The sequence below is a fragment of the Ursus maritimus genome, unplaced genomic scaffold (genome assembly GCF_017311325.1).
Source record: "Ursus maritimus isolate PB19 unplaced genomic scaffold, ASM1731132v1 scaffold_19, whole genome shotgun sequence".
In the NCBI taxonomy this organism is placed as follows: domain Eukaryota; kingdom Metazoa; phylum Chordata; class Mammalia; order Carnivora; family Ursidae; genus Ursus; species Ursus maritimus.
The window spans coordinates 49,227,629-49,242,012 of record NW_024424341.1 but is presented as its reverse complement, the minus strand read 5'-3'; the positions used below and the strand labels follow the sequence as shown (position 1 = coordinate 49,242,012).

The 14,384-nt window shown below is 54.3% G+C and overlaps 1 protein-coding gene across 1 annotated transcript in view; it reads right to left on the bottom strand.

The window, feature by feature from the left end:
- The window catches only part of SHANK1 (SH3 and multiple ankyrin repeat domains 1), a 43,072-nt gene that overhangs the window by 8,035 nt on the left and 20,653 nt on the right, over window positions 1-14,384 (bottom strand). The window contains exons 15-21 of the mRNA XM_040632912.1: window positions 12,055-12,137; window positions 11,720-11,844; window positions 10,994-11,129; window positions 10,644-10,724; window positions 9,813-9,881; window positions 9,263-9,381; window positions 1,428-1,524 (exon numbers count right to left, since the gene is read on the bottom strand). Coding sequence (XP_040488846.1) covers window positions 1,428-1,524; window positions 9,263-9,381; window positions 9,813-9,881; window positions 10,644-10,724; window positions 10,994-11,129; window positions 11,720-11,844; window positions 12,055-12,137 — 710 coding nt within the window. The remainder of the gene's footprint in view (window positions 1-1,427; window positions 1,525-9,262; window positions 9,382-9,812; window positions 9,882-10,643; window positions 10,725-10,993; window positions 11,130-11,719; window positions 11,845-12,054; window positions 12,138-14,384) is intronic.

Here is a 14,384-nt window from a genome sequence, read left to right as displayed (position 1 = left end):
TTGCACATCAGCAACCGGCAGAGGGAGCAAGGGGAGATGGGGCGACATTCAGCTGAACTTCCTCCCCGTGCCAGGAGGGGGCGCCGTTTTCTAATGCCCACAAAGACACAGCCTATGCTAGTGGTAGCTTGGGGTGAGCAAAAGTCCCTGGAGCCAGGGAGAGATGCCATGTTTAGGTGTATAGTTATAGATTTCTTTTCATGTATACGCAGAAATAAAATGTAATTAGCACATCAAACCTGTGCTTTCACAGACGGAACTGCTTAGGGTGAGGCTAAAGTTTACGAGAGAGAGCCGATTTATAGGGAAGCAATGTTGGGTGGCTTTACAGGTAGTTGAGATGAAGTAAATGAGGAGATACAGGCAGAGGACACAGATGCAAGACTCACACTGGCAGACTGTGGACGCTGGAAGTGGGAGAAAAGCTAGACCCAATCAGCAAAAGGACTCGGAGTGGATTGGAAAGAGTGAAGTCTCTTGCCTAATTATCACTGTCAGGGCTCAGTCTTTGACCCTCTTCTCCCCTCTGACTACTCTCTCCCCCTTGGCACTCTTAAGCGACATGCTGCTTCATTCACTGGCTCCCTGCTGAAGACGCCCACATCTTTCCTGGGGCTCAGTCCTCTCCCCTGAGCTCCAGACTCCTATATCCAAATGCCATATCCACTTACTCGGATGTCTCACCAGCATCTGAAACTCTGCAGGCCCCTAGCTGTGCTCCTGATCTCCTCCCACCCCACAGTCTCCCCCATCTGAGCACAAGTGGCTCAATCCTACCTCAGGACCTTTGTCTTGGCTGTTCTCACTACCTGGAATACCTTATGGCCATATATCCACATGGCTCTCCCTCTTCATTTTCACGTTTTAGCTCAAATCTGCCTCCCAGCACTCCTGATCTCTCTTATTCTCCTCTGCTTTCCCCCCCACAGAACTTACCACTGTCAACCTTCTATATAATTGTCTTGTTTCTTATCCTTATAATCTGTTGTCTGTCTTCCCCTGCTAGAAGGCAAGCTCCATGAGGACAGGACCCTTCCCTCTGTTTTGCTCACTGACATATCCCCAGCAGTCTAGGACTTATGGTGGGTGCTCAGTAAACATTTGTAGCATGCATGCATGCATCAGTGAAGTCAGGTATAAGAGAGAAGAAACTAGGTGGTGGGGGCTTCGACTCACTCCATCCAGGCAGGAACAATAACATGCCCATTTTCTAGATGCAGAACCCAAGGCCCAGAGAGCCAGAATTCAAAGCCAGTTTTGCCCAACAACAAAGCCTGAGCTCTTTGCCCAGAGCGATGGAACTGCGGTCATATACGAAAGTAGAAAAGAACATTTCAAAGCCCCTCCGTTCCTCCTGTAAACTGTCACCCTCCCAGCCTGCCCCTCCCCTGCTGGTGACATTATACCCACCCTTCCAGGTGACATACCAATAGATTTTTGCCGGAGCATAAGCCCAGGTCCCGGAGGCAGGTAAGAAGGACGTTCATAACTTGGCTGTGAGCGGTGGTGCGGATCGAAGCTTGACTTTGGGGTGGCAGTCAGAGAAAAAAGACAATAGAGAAAGATCAGTCTGGGCGTGAAGATTCATGACTTTACCACACAGCCAGCCCCCAAGCCTTCTCCAAGCCTCTGCAGGAAGGGTGAGAGGCCTGGAGGAGGCAAAAGGGAACTCTGGGGGAGGGAAATGTGTCTGAGTTTGGGCAGTGGGGAGAAAGAAAGAAAAGAAAGCAGATTCTCAGGCAGCCCTGTTTGCTCTGCTTCCCATACCCATTACTAACCTGGGTCTTTTCTCCGTTCTCACTGTCAACCCCCCAGGCCCAAGTCACCAGCATGGCCTGGCCCGCTGGCTGCCCTAGCCTCTTCCCCTGTCTCCCTGCTGCCCCCCTGTCCCACCACCCCTTTCCAGTCTGCTTGCCACATAAGAGTCAGAGGGATCTTTCAGAAAGAAATCCAGGTCGTGCGATTGCCCTGCTTACAATCCTACCAGAGCATCTCACATCACCAGTTAGGAGGGGATCGGAATTCCCAACTCTGGTGTTGAGTTGTGGTCTGTGGTAGACACTGCACACCCAGATCCCCTCAGCTGGGGCGCCGTGACCATCCCCAGCTGCTGAGAGTGTCACCTGCTGGGCTCTCGGCTGCCCCTGGCTCTAAAGAATCCCCCTCCTCCAAAGGAGCTGATGGGCCCCAGTAGTTCCATCCCGTACTTCTGGGAGCAGCCTGAAGCCAAGGACTGACTGACATGGAGATCCAAGACAGGATTCACTCCGTGGTGCAATTCGAACTCTCCCAGGGATCAGGCTGCAAGAGACTCCAGCGGGGACCACGTTTGCTGACCTCCCACAGCCCACCCTGCCCCCCTCACTCCCTTATAATTCTCCCGTTAGGATACTGTTGGTGCAGGAATCCCATCTCAGGCTCTGGCTATAGGAAACCCAGGCGCCCAGTACAATCGAGCCCCGTCTACATCTCCTACCTGCTCACTCTGGTCCCACCGTGTCCACCAGTCCTGCTCCTCCAATGCCCAGGTCCGACCCCGCTCTAGAACACTTGCAAGTCCTGCATTTGCTCTCTGCAACATTTTCACCTCCTCGTCACACATTCCTTTCTGTCTTTCCATCCTCCACTCAAATGTCCCTGCCAGTCACTGTCTACTGTACTTCCCTGTCCTGTTTTCCTTAGGGCACACATCTCCCTCTGAGATGACTTGTTTACTGGCTTACTTCCTGACTCCCTGCCTAGAATGCCGGCTCCCTGAAGGCAATACAGGTAGAGGATTTATGGCCCATGACACCTGCAGGGAAAATATTTTCATTTCCTTTAACATCGGAGGGGGGGGGAATGAATAGAATCCAGCTTGGATGATAATATTCATCTTTGCACCAATACAGCCATTAAAGACAGATTTTTAAACTTCTTTTTTTGAGGGAGGGGCTTATAAAGACGAAAGTGCCAAAAGCCCATGGAATCCTAACAGCCTGTCTGACGGTAGCAATGCTGTTGGTCTCTTGCACTGCTAGGACCCCAGTCCTCAACCAGGACCTGATGTTCCACAAGCTTGTGTCAAATGAAGTGTAACTAAAGGAGAATGAGCCAACATCAGGCACTGACTCCCCTGCTTCTGCCAGGTGACCTTGTATGTCTCTCTTCTCTTTGAGGCCAGAAGTGCAGAGAAAGGAAACCCTATTCGGATGAAGTCCCCACCTTACCGCCCTCACCTCCCATCACGCTCCCTGCTCCCTCCAGCCCCCTTGCTCTAAGTACTCCCCTGCTCTCTAGATTTCCTGTGGTGTTTCTCACCTCAGGGCCTCCGGATTCTCTGTTCCCTCTGCCTGAACATCCTTTCCCCCTGCTCTGCTTGGGAAGACTTGTCATCCTAGCCCCCACTCTGGCCTGGCCTCTCCCTTCCTCTAAACCTACACTGCCCAATACAATAGCCCCTACCCTTTCGGATGTCAATTTCAACGAATTAAAATACGTTAATGAAAAATTCCTCCCGCTGTGTTTGCTGGTCACATTTCAAGGGTTCAGTCACCACACGTCGCTAGTGGCTGCCCTATGGGGCAGCATGGACATAAAGCAGTTCTTTCAACACAGGACCTCTGCTGGACAAGACGGTGCTGCTTTAGACTGTCACAGGATGCGCCTGTCCTAACCGCTCCCTGCACTCACTTCCCTGGATTGAAACTGTCTCATTCGTTCATTCATTCCACAGATATTTACTGAGCACCCGCTCCATGCCAGGGACTGTTCCAGATGCTGCAGATGGAGCCGTCAACAAAACAGACAAAAGCCCCTGCCTACTTGGAGGGTAGACAAAATAAATTAGCAACACAACGGGGTCGGATGGAGGCAAGAGAGGGAGGAGAGGAGGACTATAATTTAAAACAGGGCCGTCAAGGAAGGCCCTTCTGTGAAGATATAATTTGAGCAATCTCCCAAAAAAGGGAGCCATGCATACATCTGGGGGCACAGTATGGGAACAGGAAGCGGAAAAGTCCTGAGGTGGGAGTGAGTCTGGTATGCTTAAGGAACAGTCAGGAGGCTGATGTGTCTTGAGCGGGGGAGCGGGGTGCTGAGGGGTGGGAGATGAGGTCAGACAGGTGGTAGAAAGGTGGTAACGGGTGGAATCTGTTAGTTTCAGATGTCTCCTCCCTGGAGAGGCTTCCATCTGTTACTCTGCATCATAACTCCTTCCACTTAACCCAGTGTAGAGTTATTATAATTATTTGCTTCCTTGTTCATTGTCTGTCTCCCTGGGCATGGAGCCTACCCAGTTCCCATTCTACTCTCCTTCCTTGGTAAGAAAACCCCAATCCCGTTTGGCACCTATTGGGACTACATTTCCCAGGCTCCCTTGCAGCTGCATGTGCCCACGGAACTAAGGTCAGCTGGGATGCATACGTGGCGTGGAAGGGTTGTGTGTTACTCTGGGAAAGTCTCCTCAGAGGTAATCCAAGAAGCAGCAATGTGCCCTCCTTTGCCTTTCTGCCTTTCCACTCTTCCTTGTCCCTGCTACCTGGAATGCTGGAAGCTAGAGCTCCAGCCATCTTGGACTACGAGGTGACCTTATGGTTGGAAAGAAGGCTTAGGATGGTGGAGCAGAAAGTGAGAAGGACCCTGGGTCTTCAGGACCATGGCGGCTGCCATACCTGCCTGGGAATCCCTACTCCAGACTTCATTAACATGACACAGATAGAAGACTCTTCTGGTTCAAGCCACTGTTATTTGGAGGTTTCTCTTACATAGAGCAGAACCCAATTCTGCAAAATCCAACCCCCGCCCCCAAATGTAAATTCTCTAATGGGATTGCCTTTGACTGGTTCACTCCTCCACCCCCAGAGCCAACCAGCAGGTCCAGTGCATAATTAGGTGCTCAGTAAATATGTGCAGAATGAAGGACACCCTGACAAGATGGGGGGAACAACCAGTCCGAACGGATGCGGGGACCCCATTAAGGCAGAAGCAGGCTGGAGAGGACACTGAATGCGGAGTCTAGGAGGGCGAGCAAAAGGGGATAATGGGGCAGTGGGAAGGGGCACCTGGGTGACTCAGTTGGTTAACCGTCTGCCTTTGGCTTGGGTCATGATCCCGGCGTCTTGGGATCTAGCCCCACATCAGGCTCTCTGCTCAGCAGGGAGCCTGCTTCTCCCTCTGCCTGCTTCTGCTCTCTCTCTCTCTTTCTCCGTCAAATAAATAAATAAATAAAATCTTTAAAAAAATTTAAAAAAAAATGGGGCGGTGGGAAGGAAGGTGAGGGAAGCATCTGATAGAGGCATGGGAGTGGGGATGGGTGGGGGGCAGAGTGATGGGGGAGGGGGACAGGGTGATGGGGGAGGGGGACAGGGTGATGGGGGAGGGGGACAGAGTGATGGGGGAGGGTTCGAATGACAGGGGAGGGGTCGAGGGGCAGGGGAGGGGTGCCTCTGACTGAAGAGAGTGCAGAGCGAAGGGAGAGGCATCAAATTGGCACACTGGCAGAAAACACTTCTAAGTGGAAGAGGAGGGATTAAATGTTGGGTTAACTTGACATAAAAGGGGTCAGAGTGGCAGAGGAGACGTCAGACTGATGGAGAAGCCATACAAGCGTCTGAAGAGGCGTTGGACTGCCTGCCTGAGGGGCACACTGACTCAAGGTGGGACAGGCTGACCTCCATCCACGAGCGGGGAGCGTCCTCTCCCGCGCAGAGGGGGCAGCCAATCAGAGTGCCTGGGTGCGCGTGACGTCACTGGCTGTGGGCAGACTCCTCCCCAGCGAGTCAGCCAGAGGTCCAGCCCTCCTCCCGTGCCACCTCGTGGGCCTGTTGTGGGTTTGATGCCTCAAGGGCAGAGTGTGTGCCCTGGTGCTGTGCACAGGCTGGAGGCTGAAAACGGACTAAGAAATGCGCACCAGGGAGACAGTCCCTGAAAGGGGTGAGGGGGGAGAGAGCAGAGGGGGAGACAGACGGAGAGGCAGAGATAAATAAAGACAGAGAGATGAGGAGAAAAAGACAGAGATGGGGGTGCAGAGGGGGGAGACAGGAGGGGAGATGAGACAGCGACGGGAAGAAAGACGGCCCCAACAAAGCAGGAAAAGAGGCAGTCTTGTGAGGCCCTGGAATGAAGCGGGGTGGGGGGGGGGGTGGACACGGACGACAGAGCTGCTCCAGGAGGGTCAGGCATGCAACCAAGAGGGAAAGAGATAGACAATACGATCAAGAAGGTATGGTCAAAATAATCAGAGGGAAAAACTGAGTCCAGAGAAAAGTTGAGACTGGCACCCAGACAAAGATGGGAAGAAGGGAGGACAGTGCAGGAGTGCGGGGGAGGTAGGGTACCCTTGGGGTCAGTGACTAGGCGACAGAGACAGTAGCTGAGGGAGCCAAAGCCACACAGAGGCGAGGACAGATGGATAGACAGCAGAACCCTAGGAGGAGACAGCCCAAGAGGCATCTTGTCCTACAGTGAATCTGTCCGGGGTCTGCACCCCCTCTGTCGGCATGGGCAGGCCCCTCAGTACCGTGCCCCCTCGCTAGGTTTTGTGCAGTGGGGTGTCTTTCAGGGAGGTTGGAATCTCCCAATTCTTAAGTTTCCAAGCAGTGGCATCTTGTACTCTGATTCACTGTTGCTCAGGCCTGACAAAAGAGGCCTCAGGGGCAATACTGGGCCCCCCACACCCCCTCTGGCCTAGTGCACAGGGCTCCAAGCGAGACAGTGAGGAGGGGAGAGAAGCTGAAGCAGATGGGAGATGAGAAACAGAAGAGAACAAGACCACACAGAGAGACCCAGAAGCAGCAGGAAGGGGCCCCTCTGTTGACTTAGTGTGTGAAAAGTCAGGACGGCTGATGGGAAGGTGGGGACAGAGATGGGGGTGAAGAGAGCCCCCAGTACAAGAGGCGGGGCTTTGGGAAGGCCCAGGGCCAGACCCTGGGAGAATAAAAAGGGAGACCCAAAGGGAAAATGACCACTGGCCTCCACAGCCCGGAGGGAAGGGAGATACCATTCGAGAACTCAGGTGAATGCCTACAAGTCCCATTTCTATGAGGGAGGGGCATGTGGGCAGCTGGTGTTATTATTGGCCCGTGTCTGCGCCCGCCTAGGGGTGTCTTTGGACCTCAGATGGTGAATTCTGTGAGGGCTGGGATCCTGTCTGTCCTGTTGCCACGGTTCACACAGGGAGGGGCTGGTATGCTGGCTGCCATTTGCTGAATAAATGAAAACAGGATTTGCCCTATCTACTCATGGGGACTCTGCACGCGATAAGCTGTTGGAGGGTCTCTGGGGCACATGCAAGCCTCACTGGCAAGTCATTGTGGGGTCTCCAGTTTGTTTTGTGGTCTAAGAGGGCTCACCATCTGTTGAGGACCTGCTGTGCTAGGAGCTGGTCTTGTTCAATCCTCATAAGGACCAGCAAGATGGACTTTAGCCCCATTGTACAGAGCAGGAAACTGAGACGCAGAGAAATTAGGTAGTATGGAGCAGATAACTCAGGAAGTCAGAGGAAGTCAGAATTTGGAGGCAGGTCTGCCTGGCTTGACTGCCCATGCACTTCTGAGTCTACACTGACCTTCGGGGGAGGTGGGCACAGAAGATGATCCTGACAGCCTCAGAGATTTCAGATTCCTCGAGAAATTCAGGACAGGTGAGACGTGAGGGGCTGCTGCAAGCAGGGCACTCTGCCAAACCCTGAGAAGTGGCCAAGGACCCTCCACATTGAAACCTGAAAGCAGTTCTCTGAGTCCAAGTACAAAATCTGCCACCTTCCTTTGGTTCTTGTCAAAGTACGGGGCATTCTAAAGTAGGTAGTCAAACCCTTAGCAGGTCTGTGGACAGACTTCGAGGGGGCCGTGCACTTGGACTAGAAAAAAAAAAAAATCTGTATTGTCATTATCTTCCAATGAAAACACACCATTTCCTCAATTGAGGATGTAGGCAGCAAACCAAGCCGGCCTTAGCAAGACCTGTGCCTGTAACGCTAAGAGAAGTCACAGATATTTCTATAGCTCTGCACAGCGGTTGCAGATCTCTTGAATAGTGTTTATGTGCCTCACGACTAGTTAAGAGTAGTTAAGAGCCATCACGAAGTCTTGCTGGCTAATGTGTTGACAAAAAGCACCGATATTACTATAGCACAAATTTTATTTTTACTTTGTGTGTGTTTAACTGAGCTCTAGGCCCAACACGGGGCTCGAACTCATGACCCCAAGATCAAGAGTCACGTGCTCCACCAACTGAGCCAGCCAGGTGCCCCACGAATTTTGCTTTTAAAAACATTTTGATGACTGTATTATCAGTGTAATTGGCTTCTTTTGTTTTCCTAGGTAGTTTATTTTATGCTTATAAGCATTATTCGGAGGGCTATGCCAGCCTGCCAAGGGGGTCCATGGTCCCTCAGAAGCCAAAGAATCCAGTTTTAGAGTAAATAGCCTGTTGGCCACTGGGTGGTGGGTGTGTCCCGTGGGAAGAAGGGTTCAGAGGGCAGGGTCAGAGGGCAGGGCTTGAGCAGAGAAGAAGCAAGGGCTAAGAGAGAAGTAGGGTGCTGTGTGACCTCTGGAGGAGAGACTGGAGGGTGGGAGGAGGCTGGTGGTGGCTGTGTTCCCATGAAGGGGCACAGCCCAATGACAGGCCAGCTAGGGAGGGACCAACAGGCCCACCAGAAGAGCCAGGGCGGTGGATCCGACTGCCTGACTTGCCTGGATTGAAATACTGCCTCCCTCTCTGAGCCTCAGTTTCCCCTCTGTAAATGGGCTAACAACCATGTGGACCTCAGAGGGTGATCCTAGGAATGAATGAGAAAATCCATGTAAAATGTAGTGTCCAAAATAGGACACCACCCATTACAGGTCGGCCTCCGTCCTAGGGAAAAGCAGGCAGAGTGGAGACAGCGATAATAAATAATATTTTAGTAACTCCCACTTGTTGAGCACCTATTATCATGTGCTGGGCCGATGCCAGAGATCACCAGCCATGACATCATTCTGCCTTCCCTGAGACTCTTGAGGTGGGACGGAGATGGACAAGAGGTGGGAGCAGGAGTGAGGAAACAAGGGATAAGACTTAGGAGAAGAATAAGGAAGAGGATGGGCAGAGAGGAAAGGAGGCCCCAGACTGGGAAGAAAGGAGGGGGGACAGGAAGTGTGGTGCCCCTCAGGGCTGACATTCAACACAGCGGGGTCAGGAAGGGTTTGCAAAGAGAAGCACAGAGGTTCCAGGATGGTGTGTGTACCCCCCCAAGCCTCCTCTCCATTATGCTCCCATCCCCCTCCTGGTCCAGGCTGCCTACCTCCGTGGCAAAGAAGCCTTTGGGCCGGTGTTTGCCCAGCGACGCAAGGCCACCAGGTCCGGGACTCTCGCTTGCACTGATGGTCTGCTGGGCTGCCGCCAAAATTTCATCCAGTTTGTCTAAGGGGAGGTGGGAAGAGGCAGTGAAATGAAGCTTGCTTTGGCCTCGGGAAGAAACAGAGCTGCCAGGAGCCCATACAATATGCTGTACGAACCAGGAAAGGGCACCCCTGCCTCCATGCCCGAGGACCGACGGCCCTGATGGAGACAGAATCTCCAGGTCCAGGACCCAGCGGTGGGAAGGGGTGAGGGCAGCAAATCGTCACAGGAGGGAAGGTGGAGGGGAGGCAGAAGGAACAGGGAGGTTGAGGCTGAGGACAGAGGTGGGAGCTCATACTTGATGGCCACGGCAAGGATGGGATATGAGGTGATGAGGTCGGAGGTGGCCAAAGGGCGCGCAGGCAGGAAGAGGGTTGGAGAGGCTGCGGCGCCCCAGGGGGCCTGGGTCAGGGGTCCTGGGCAGCCCGGGGAGCAGGGCTGGGCCATCTTACTGAGAGCCATCTGATACACGGTCCGCTTTTTCTCCATGCTGGGCACCGGCGCAGGCTGCTGCTCGTACTCTGTGGGCAAAGGATGCGGATGAAGTCCAGGGGCGCCCCTGGGGGGCGGGGCGGAGCGGGCTCGGCCAGTGGGCGTGGCCAGCGGGCGTGCGCAAGCGCGAGTGGGGCAGTGAAGGGCCCGGGTCGGGGAGGGGCAAGTCCGCCGGCGGGATGGGGACGGGGGGGCCCCCCCGCCAGTCCTGTGCCCACTCACCACTCTTCTTCTTCCAGGGGGAGACTAGCCCGGGGGAGAGGCAGTAGAGGAGCCAAGAGTTAGGACTTCAGGGGGAGGCGAGGGGCCCCCTCTCTGGAACACCCTCCTCCCTCAGGGTAGGGGCGGTCAGCTGCCCGATCTGCCCCCTGTCAGGGGAAACGGGACCCCCCAGGTCCACTCGGCCCTGTCTGGGGAGGGGCTGGCCTTCCTTTCTGTTAGTGGGGGTGGGGAAGCTGGTGGAGGAAGAGATAGAGAACGGGGGTGGGGTGAGGTGGGGCAGAGGGAGAGAAGCCAGAAAGGAAACAGGGACCCGTAAGAAGGGACGTGCACACCCAGAGAGAGACTCGACAGAGAAACAGATGTAAGAGGACAGAGCAAAGTCGACTCTCAGACGCCCCTTCCCAGAGACACACACGGAGGCCAGACAGAGTCTGACCCATGGACTAGGGGACAGGATGAGGACAGGACCCCTGGTCACTAACAACACTAACAAACTCAAGGTCTGGTTCAGCCCCCTTTTGCCCCTCGCCCTCCCCAGCGCCTGGGCCCCAGCAGCTCCACAGGCTCACCCATCTCCTCCAGCTCTGAAGTCATAGACTTGGAACGCAGAGAGATGGCTGGGGGCGGGAGCCGCTTAGCCTGCTGGGGTGCTGAAAAGGTGATGGTGGGGGTCAGGCATCAGTACCATGGAGAGAACCCACCACCACCACTGCAGTGCTCCCAGATATCAGAGACCAGTGGCCACCACCATGCTGAGCCCTGCCTCCTTCAGTTACTCCCTCAGAAGGGTCATGAACAAGTAGCCTTGGGGAAGGGAAGGCCAGTGGTGGGGACCATGAGGCCATTAGGGCTTCTGAGGATCTTAGTCTTGTGGCAATGGGGTGTCCAGGTCTGGCCACGCAAATGAGTGGAGAAGCACCTTTTTTATGGACAGCCTCATCCATGTCCGGGTGCCTGGTGACCATCACCACCTTGACCATCAGCGTGTTGCCCCCTTGGCGGATCATGTTCACCACCTGCCGGTGGCCAACCTTCACCACGTTCTGCCCGTTCACCTGCAGCACAGATAGCCCCACACCACACAGAGTAAGTGAGGGGAGAGATGCTTTCAGCTTTAGAGTCCCCAACAGAGCGGTCTCCTATCTAGACCTGTGTGTAGCACTGTTGGCTCCTTCCTCCCACTGACCCTCCCCACCACCCCCCTCCTTGCAAGGCCCCACTTCTCCTTCTGGTAACTTTCCTGGCCCCAGGGTTGGGGAAGGGGCTGGGCTCAGCCATTCACCTCTCTCTCCCCTCCTTGTCCCCTGCCCCTGCATTGTGTGTGTGTGTGTGTGTGTGCGTGTGTGTGTGTGTGTGTGTGTGTGTGTGTGTGTACGCGCGCTGGGGAACAGCTCTGTTTTCTTTTGATGCTTCAGAGAAGCCTTCAGAAGGAATCACTGAAGAAAGCATTGGCTAGGGGGTGGGCTGGGGGCTGGGAGGCCTGGTGCTGAAAGAGAATCTGGATTTGGGCAGCCAGATTTCGTGTGGAATAGGAGGAGGCCAGGGATTTTTGTCACCAGGGTCCCAGGGAGAGAATGGTATCTGTGGAAGGTGTGCTGGAGGCTGGCCCTTGGAAAGGCCCCTGGGGCTGGGGGCCAGGACTCACCTCGATGAGGAAGTCTCCCATCCTCAGTCCAGCTCGCCATGCCACGCCACCCTCGTCCACAGACTCCAGATACTGCAGCGCCGGGAAGGCCGGGGTGGGGGTGAACTCCTCGATGGGGGTCTGCGCTGCAGATGGGGAGGAGCCGGCGGGGTCGGAGGGGAGGGGGTGGAGAGGCCGAGCAGGGGATGGGGCTCAGACCCAAGTCACAGAGGCCTCACCGTAGCTGAGGGACCAGCACGCTGGGGTGGGGTGGTGGGTGGGCTGGGGTCCCTTCCCCTGTCCATCCCCCTGGGTCAGAGAGCCCTTCTCCCATCTCCTCCCCGGCTGGCACTCACCCTTGGCCCCCCGAAGCACGAACCCAAACCCCTCACTGTCCTTCTTCTGCAGCAAGACCGTCTTCTCTTTAATGATGTAATCGCTGGCGAGGGGGCGGGGTGGGGGGATGGGGGTGGAGAAGGGATTATGAGACACCGAGTCCCAGCTCCACCAGCAACCCGGTGGGTGACCTGAGCCCCTGCTCCAGAACCATTCATCCCACGTCCTAGGATCTTCCTCGCCCATTCTGTGTGTGTTTGCTCGCAGCAGCCCTTACAGGCCTCCCCCTCAGAGCCCGGAGTGCTTGCTCTCCCACTCAATCTTTCCTCATTCATCCTTCATGCATCCATCCACCCATCCATTCAGCAAGCAGTTTCCAAGCCCACTGTGTGCCGGCAGAGCGCAAGGGGTGGGGAGATAAGCCGCCAGTTCACCAGACAGCCTGGTTTGAGCCCCTGCTAGCCACTTCCTTATCTGTGACCTTGAGCCCAAGGCTTTAACCTTTCGGGCCTCAATTTCCTCGTCTATAATGTGAGACAATAACAGGCCCCACCAGACGGGGTCGCTGTGGGAGTTCAGTACGTACAGTATTCAGCACGGTGCTGGGCACACAGGAGTACGTGCTCAGTAGGACTCCTTCAATGTCTTCGGTCAAGTTACTAAGCTGACAGGACACGCGTACTTCGATGATAGCCCTCCCAGCTCCTTGACTATTTATATACTATAGTCACTCCTCCCCGGGTACCCAAGCAGATTGCAGCATGGCTTACTCAGCACTGTGCAATATGGTGGCCACTAGATGCATGTGACTATTTATATGCAAATTAATTACAAATTAAATTGAAAAATTCAGTTCTTCAGTCTCACTAGTCACGTTTCAAAGTGCCCAGTAGACACACGTGGCTAGTGGTTACCATGGTGGACAGTGCAGATAGAGAACATTTCCATCACTGCAGAAAGTTCTAGTGAGCAGCTGTGACTTATCTGTTCCCTGGTATACCTCAAATGTATCTCCTTCATGCAGTGGCTAGGTTCTAGTAAAATGCAAACTACCCACGAATATGCAGATAGTCGCCCCCATCAGACCACCAAAGCCTGTCAGCACATTTAGGGGATGTTCGCACACCCAGGAAAGTTCAATTAAACTCAAATCTATTCCATGTATCTCAACGCCTGCCTGGGCTCACTCAGATAACAGCCGCAAACCCTTGACATCACCGCTGTGTACCTCGAGATTATATATCCATGCCATTCCAGGAACCCCAGTATACAACAGGAATACCCATACGCCCTGACTCCAACCCCACTCACCTCGGGGGCCCCAAGAATACCCTCCATCCACCAGAATGCACACACTGCTGCACCCCAAGCATCCCGTGGTCACATCTGAGACCCGACCAGCGCACGTGCAGACCCCTTAGCAGATCCCAATAATATGCACCAGCCCCAACACATTCCAATAATAGCCAAGCGTGCTCCCAGCGCGCTTCAATTACCTACCCCCACAGATTCGGCAAAACAGCCCTCCACGAATACTCCAGTAGATTTCAGTAACGCCCCCGCACATCCCAGTATGCTCCAATAATAACTCCCCCTCACTTGGATCTCAGTATATTCCCATAACACGCCCCCTGAACACATCCCAGCACACGCCAATAATACCCACACTGCTCCTACTGTATTTCGGTACCATTCCCCCTACACGCAAGCACCCCTGTGTACTCCCATGACCCCCACGACTTCCACTGTCACTGTCACATCCATACATTTGTACCACAGCGACAGCATTCTGCACATGCGCGTGTATGCCAGCCCTGCCCCCGTCCCACCTTATTGTAACTGGGCGTGCTCAACAGTGCGTGTGCGCACGCAGGCAGACCTGGCAACTGCTCTCGCTCAAGGTTCACCACAGTCCCGTCAACATGCCACACCATACCCACCATGTCTTCTCGATCTTATATTCAAACCAGGGAAAGGCCACCTTTGTAGCTGGGTGGAAGGGGTGTAGGAAGAGAGGAGGAAAGGAGTTTCAAAGGGGTGAGGGAACATAGGGGAAGAGAGGAGGAAAGGGCCAAGGACAAGGCCAACAGAAATTGGTTCAGAGGTCAGAGCTGCCTGCTCCTGACCATGCACTCTGCGATGCCCACCTCTGTCCCCGCCATACAACTTCCACTGAGCCCTTATGCCCTTGCTACCCCCCATACCCTCCCTTCAGATCTCCAGGTCCCCAGCAGGCAGCGTGTCCTTGGGACTTCCTTTATCCTTCATTTGCAACTGTTTCTTTTTCTTCTGTTCATGCCACAAGCCCCTATGTTTCCCATGTCTTTCCCCTACCCCTGGAATCTCTTTT